Here is a 7,166-nt window from a genome sequence, read left to right on the forward strand (position 1 = left end):
ACGCACGCACACACACACACACACACGCACACACACACCATATACACACACAGATAAACCAACCTTTTAAAATCTGAAATCACTTCAGGTGTATAAGCCCCGCCTCCTTTTTGGCCCCACCCCTCACCTGACTGCTCATGACTCTAGACATCCGCGTGTCAGACTGAATTACATCATCAGCTGTGTCTGAGACTGTGTGAGTGACGTCAGAGGGCGCCGAGGCTGTGGGTCTCATGTAGGATGGAGTCACACCGCCCTCTGGTGGTACAGATGGGAATCACACGTTATTGAAGTCATCTTCAAATTCATGCTCACACAAATCAAATTCAAATTCCTAAAATATATAAAAAAAATATTTTTTATAAATTATATTTTATATGTCATATTTTTACATTTTATATTTAAAATGTACTTTAAAATTCCTTAACTTTTTTCAACAAAGGTATATTTTAAAAAAAACTCTCTCTCTCTATCTATCTATATATATATATATATATAAACTAATTTAAAACTCATCAATTAAATTTATGATGAGGGTATGCTTGGTTGGATGTTTAATTTAAATTCATTCAATTTTATTTATATATATTTATATATACTGTACACATGTGTATATACAGTATTATAAAAGCATGTTGAAGATTGTGATTATTTTAATCGCACTGAACCATCTGGGCCACTAGAGGGCGACCCTGCCCTCGCTCTCTCTCTCTCTCTCTCTCGCTTTGCCGGATAAGGAAACCGCGATCATCTCTAGTCCCGCCCCCCTGCTCTGTGATTGGGCTGTAGCGCGTAAAAGACACGTGCTTATTGGTTTTCCTGCTGTCAACGTAAAATTCCAGCCAATCAGAGAGCGAGAGGGCGGGGCTCGTGCCCATGCTGCGCGTCCACAGCCAGTGTGTAGAGCTCGTGCACGGATTGAATTTAAAATAAAATAAAACCCGAATGTAAAGATTATAAAATCTAATAAAGCGGAGTGTGCTGACGGTAAGAGAGATCATTACAGTGTGTGTATTACAGGGCTACGGCTAACGGGCACGTGCTAATGCTAATCACTTTAAACATACTTTCAGTTTTATTTTGTGTTTTTATTTTAATTAAGAATCAGAATCATAAGATCAAAGGGACTTTATATAAGTGTGTGTGTGTGTGTGTGTGTGGAGTGTGAATGTGTGTGAATCAGAATGATCAGATGTAGAGTAAAACCAGGGACTCCAGCAGGACTAACTATGACGTCATAACTAAAGGGGAGGAGCCAGAGGGGAACACAAAACCTGAGGGGGAACTGAGATGATAAAGAGACCAGTCACTTCACCGTCAACAAACCTGAACAAATCTGTTCATCTAAATACCAAAAACATCCTAATAAACATCACTAATAACACCTGTGTGTGTGTGTGTGTGTGTGTGTGTGTTTTCCAGTGAGAGACAGCGATGGCGCGGGACCTGCTCCTCCTCCCCGCCGAGCACTCGGACATGGGGACGCAGCGGTGTCGTCTCGGCGCGGCGCTGATGGAGGGTCTCGGGCTGCGTCTCGGCTCTCCCGTGTTGGTGTCACTGCCGGGCGGGGCTTCCTGTCTCTGTACGGCGTGGCCACGCCCCGATCTGGCCGACGCCTACCTGCAGTTGGACCCCTCCTGCTCCTCGGCGGACCTCCGCGCGGACGCGCTGCACGGACTCCGCGTGGGGACGGAGCATCTCAGACCTCTGATCTGTCCGCGTGTGAAGCGCCTGCGCGTGACTGCGCTGGTGCAGAGCGGCGAGTTTAAACGCAGGACGTCTGCGCAGGCGCTCGGCTCGCTGGCTCTGGAGCTGCTCACAGGCCTGTACGTCCACGAGAAGCACCTGGTGAACGTCTCACACGCGGGCACGCCCCTGCACTTCCTGCGGGTGGACAGCGTGAACTCGGGCTCTCATAAAGCGGGCCTCGTGACGTCTGAGACCCGCCTGGAGGTGGTGTCGTTGCGGACGGTGGAAGCGCACCGGCGCCGGGCGAGTGAGGGATCCGCTGTGACTTTGGGGGGACTGGAGGAGGTTCGAGCCTCGCTGAAGGAGATGATGACGCTCCTGCTGCGCTATCCAGTCAGCACGCGGCGTGTGGGCGGGGCGACAGGGCGGGGCACGTTGCTGGTGGGAGCTCCGGGTGTGGGGAAGACGCAGCTGGTGCGCGCCGTGGCGCAGGACGCGGACGCGGCGCTGGTGACGGTGAGCGGGCCGGTGGTGGTGGGGTCGCGACCCGGCGAGAGTGAGGAGAACCTGCGTGCCGCGTTCGCTCGAGCCTCGGAAGCGGCGCGAGAGGAAGCGTGCGTGCTCTTCATCGACGAGATCGACGCGCTGTGTCCGAAACGCAGCTCCGGCACCGGAACCCCGGAGAACCGACTCGTCGCTCAGCTCCTCACCCTCATGGACGGAATCGGCAGCGACGAGGGGTTCATCATCATCGGAGCCACCAACCGACCGGATGCCCTCGACCCGGCGCTCAGGAGACCCGGACGCTTCGACAGAGAGGTACGGAACCGAGGGGGAACGGAGAACGTCTCCTGCAGGACGCAGAGTGTAAAAAGTTAAAGTGTGTGTGTGTGTGTGTGTGTGTGTGTGTTACAGATAGTCATAGGTGTTCCCACTCTGCAGCAGCGGTACCAGGTTCTGCAGTGTGTGTGTCACAGTGTTCCGCTCTCCCCGTGTGTGGACCTGCGCTCCGTCGCCGAGATGACCAGCGGGTACGTCGGGGCCGATCTGAGCGCGCTCAGTAGAGAGGCAACACTGCAGGCCATACTACACTCGACACAGGTAACGCACACACACACACACACACACACACACACTGTGTGGCCCTCAGCTACAGTTGTGACTGTGATGTTCTTTCAGGGCGGGGCCGGTGGTTCTGGCCAATCAGGAGGCGAGGAGCGTGCAGTGAGGATGGAGCACTTTGTGAAAGCGCTGCGATTGGTTCCTCCCTCCTGCCTGAGGAGCAGTGTGGGCGTGGCCGACTTTAAACCTGTGAGCTGGGAGCGAATTGGAGGACTGGAGGCAGTAAAGCTCAAACTCAGACAGGTGAGGAGAGAAACACACACACACACACACACACACACAATTTACTTTTCTATACGTGTTCTTGTTTTGGACTTTTGATTCTCACTGTGTGTGTGTGTGTGTGTAGAGTGTGGAGTGGCCGATGAAGTTCCCCGAGGCGTTTGTGCGTATGGGTGTGTGTCGCGCGCGGGGTGTGTTACTGTTCGGGCCGCCGGGCTGCGCCAAGACCACGCTGGTGAAAGCAGCGGCTTCTTCATCACACTGCAGCTTCCTCACTCTGAGCGGGGCGGAGCTCTACTCTCCCTATGTAGGGGACTCGGAGCGGGCACTGGCTCAGGTACACACACACACACACACACACACACACACGGACAGGAAGGGAGAGCTGAACTTTGACCCCTGTGCTGCTCTGCGTCCCCCAGCTGTTCCGCCAGGCGCGGGCCTGCGCTCCTTCCATCCTGTTTCTGGATGAGATTGACAGCCTGGTTGGTTGCCGTGACGACGGAGGCGGTTGCCGTGGCAGCAGTGTACAGGCTCAGGTGCTGTCTGTCCTGCTGAACGAGTTAGACGGAGTGGGCTTTAGAACCGCTGAGAGACGAGGGACGGGACAGAGTGAGAAGGACAAGGAGAGGACACGCAGAGACCACCGGGTCAGTAATAACAACAACAATAACAACAACAATAACAACAACAATAGAACATTATAAATAACTACGATTAGAAACTGAACTTTCTCATAAGTGTGTGTGTGTGTGTGTGTAATACAGATGCAGCTACAGGAAGTGTGTAATCAGGACGTGATGATTGTTGCAGCCACTAACAGGCCGGACATGTTGGACAGCGCGCTGCTCCGCCCGGGCCGATTCGACCACATCGTATACGTCCCACCCCCTGACCTACAGGTAACAGTTAGCCCCGTCCACAAACACATGACCTACAGGTAACAGTTAGCCCCGCCCACAAACACCTGACCTACAGGTAACAGTTAGCCCCACCCACAAACGCCTGACCTACAGGTAACAGTTAGCCCCACCCACAAACACCTGACCTACAGGTAACAGTTAGCCCCACCCACAAACGCCTGACCTACAGTTAACTGTTAGCGCCACCCACAAACACCTGACCTACAGGTAACTGTTAGCGCCACCCACAAACACCTGACCCACAGGTAACAGTTAGCCCCACCCACAAACGCCTGACCTACAGGTAACAGTTAGCCCCACCCACAAACGCCTGACCTACAGGTAACTGTTAGCCCCACCCACAAACGCCTGACCTACAGGTAACAGTTAGCCCCACCCACAAACGCCTGACCTACAGGTAACAGTTAGCCCCGCCCACAAACACCTGACCTACAGGTAACAGTTAGCCCCACCCACAAACACCTGACCTACAGGTAACAGTTAGCCCCACCCACAAACGCCTGACCCACAGGTAACTGTTAGCCCCGCCCACAAACGCCTGACCTACAGGTAACAGTTAGCCCCACCCACAAACGCCTGACCTACAGGTAACAGTTAGCCCCACCCACAAACGCCTGACCCACAGGTAACTGTTAGCCCCGCCCACAAACACCTGACCTACAGGTAACAGTTAGCCCCACCCACAAACACCTGACCTACAGGTAACAGTTAGCCCCACCCACAAACACCTGACCTACAGGTAACAGTTAGCCCCGCCCACAAACACCTGACCTACAGGTAACAGTTAGCCCCGCCCACAAACACCTGACCTACAGGTACCAGTTAGCCCCACCCACAAACACCTGACCTACAGGTAACAGTTAGCGCCACCCACAAACACCTGACCTACAGGTAACAGTTAGCCCCGCCCACAAACACCTGACCTACAGGTAACAGTTAGCCCCACCCACAAACACCTGACCTACAGGTAACAGTTAGCCCCACCCACAAACACCTGACCTACAGGTAACAGTTAGCCCCACCCACAAACACCTGACCTACAGGTAACAGTTAGCCCCACCCACAAACACCTGACCTACAGGTAACAGTTAGCCCCACCCACAAACGCCTGACCTACAGGTAACAGTTAGCCCCGCCCACAAACACCTGACCTACAGGTAACAGTTAGCCCCACCCACAAACACCTGACCTACAGGTAACAGTTAGCCCCACCCACAAACACCTGACCTACAGGTAACAGTTAGCCCCGCCCACAAACACCTGACCTACAGGTAACAGTTAGCCCCACCCACAAACGCCTGACCTACAGGTAACAGTTAGCCCCACCCACAAACGCCTGACCTACAGGTAACAGTTAGCCCCACCCACAAACGCCTGACCTACAGGTAACGTACAAGTTCCATCCATAAACAAAATCCTTTTTTTTGTTTCATCCTAATTACACTCCACCCACTCATAAATAAAGTGTGTGTGTGTGTGTGTGCGTATGTGTGTGTGTGCGTGTGTGTGTGTAGGCTCGTCTGGCCATCCTGCAGCTCCACACCGAGAAAATGCCGCTGGACCCGGATGTGTGTTTGGAGGATCTGGCAACTCGTACACACCTGTTCTCCGGAGCAGATCTGGAAAACCTCTGCAAGGAGGTTACAGTCTATTATTGTTATTATTATTATTATTATTATTATTATTACTACTAATGCAGCCTAGTTAAAGGAGAATGTATTGCTGATTCCCCTGTGACGTGTGTGTGTGTGTGTGTGTGTGTGTGTGTGCAGGCCGCTCTGTTAGCTCTTCATGAAGAAGGTATGAGTGTGTCGTCGGTGCAGCAGAAACACTTTCAAAAGGTCCTACAGAGGTTTCAGCCGTCCGTCACCCCACAGCAGCTCCTGCAGTACCAGCAGCTCTTCAAACACAACTACCGCAGTTAGCATGGAACTGTTAGCACGCCGCGGTTAGCATGGAACTGTTAGCACGCCGCAGTAAGCACGCAGTATATGTTACAGCTGATGTGTGATTCAAACATTTGACTGAATGTTGGTGTTTTTTCTTTGAGTCCAGAATGACTGACATGAAAAGAGTCAGTGTCAAACTGTGTGTGTGTGTGTGTGTGTGTGTGTGTGTGTGCGCGCTATCTATAAATACGTCCTTTGTGTGGCCTTTCTGCTGCAGCCGTGACCTTTTTAACCCTATAGTCACTCGACATTTCATCAGCCTCCGTGAACAAATGCTCGTCTACCGAAAAGTCAACCCTGCCGCTCCTGACTCCTCCTACTGGGAGGGGCTTAGCATACACAGGGATTAGCCAGGAGTGCTGTAACGGTTAAGGTCGTACAGTCGGGCTGTTCATCCCTCAGTTTAATCACCTCGAGCTCTGTGCTTCATTTCATCTGTTCACATTTTTGTAAATTCTCTGGGAATGAGGCTACGTATAAAAAAAATTGATTAAAAATGTTATTTATTAACTTGTTTGTTTGTTTGTTTGTTTTTGGGTTAAATGTTTCTTTAAAAGCTTGCCTCCGGCTCTGCCTCGATCACGTTTCTCCTGGGCCGACAGATTTCATAGCATAAAAAAATTGAGGTTTTAAAAATTGCTTTTTTTTTAAGTGCTAAAATATTTTAGTTGTAAATGTTCTGAGGATAAAAATGTGAAAAAGTTTAATTTCATTCTCTTCGTTACACATTCCAGTTATGAAAGTTCACATTTTAAAGGTTGTAATTATAAAAATTTCTGGTGCTAAGAAGATTCTAGTGAAAAAAACCTCGAGTGATAGAAAGTTAATAAAAAAAAGATTCTGATTGTAAAATTTCCAGTGCTGAAAAGATTTACTTGTAAATGTTGTTTAATGTTTACATTTGTAAAATGTTTAGAATTTGGGTTTAAAATTTAGACTGCAAAAAAGTTCCTTTTATAAAAGTTTTTATAGAATTTTTTGTTATAAAAGTTAACAGTGCTAAGAAGCTTGTTTTAAAAATATTATTACTGCTAAAAAGGCACTGGATGTTCCACTGCTTAAAATACGCATGTCTGAAAGTTCTTTAAAGAGTTTCACTGTTAACATGTTTTAGAGCTAAAAGTTACGGCTCTGAAAATGTCCAGTCCTAAAAGTTCCACTGGTGTCTCTCCTGAGGCTGCACGTTCCTGCGTCTTTAAGGTTCATAAAATACTTAGCTTAGGTTAACTTTGTTTCTGTCGCGTAATGGCTATCAGGTTCA

General features: G+C 49.9%; 1 protein-coding gene across 1 annotated transcript; it reads left to right on the forward strand.

Annotated features, from left to right (window-relative positions):
• The first annotated feature begins 868 nt into the window (after nt 1-868).
• On the forward strand, nt 869-6,413 carry spata5l1 (spermatogenesis associated 5-like 1). Its single transcript, XM_053499929.1, has 9 exons — nt 869-987; nt 1,423-2,508; nt 2,605-2,790; nt 2,869-3,054; nt 3,161-3,370; nt 3,456-3,683; nt 3,801-3,935; nt 5,471-5,596; nt 5,729-6,413. The coding sequence occupies exons 2-9, from the start codon at nt 1,435-1,437 to the stop codon at nt 5,879-5,881; spliced, it is 2,298 nt and encodes a 765-aa protein (XP_053355904.1). The 5' UTR covers nt 869-987; nt 1,423-1,434; the 3' UTR covers nt 5,882-6,413.
• Nucleotides 6,414-7,166: the final 753 nt, after the last annotated feature.

The sequence above is a fragment of the Clarias gariepinus genome, chromosome 7, assembly GCF_024256425.1.
Source record: "Clarias gariepinus isolate MV-2021 ecotype Netherlands chromosome 7, CGAR_prim_01v2, whole genome shotgun sequence".
NCBI classification, from domain to species: domain Eukaryota; kingdom Metazoa; phylum Chordata; class Actinopteri; order Siluriformes; family Clariidae; genus Clarias; species Clarias gariepinus.

What these genes read in the sequence shown, in the direction of transcription:
- spata5l1 (XM_053499929.1), top strand. Translation starts at nt 1,435, where the DNA reads ATGGCGCGGGACCTGCTCCTCCTCCCCGCCGAGCACTCGGACATGGGG. An exon ending in CCATACTACACTCGACACAG is followed by an intron (nt 2,791 to 2,868) that starts GTAACGCACACA and finishes ATGTTCTTTCAG; the next exon opens with GGCGGGGCCGGTGGTTCTGG. An exon ending in TCCCACCCCCTGACCTACAG is followed by an intron (nt 3,936 to 5,470) that starts GTAACAGTTAGC and finishes GTGTGTGTGTAG; the next exon opens with GCTCGTCTGGCCATCCTGCA.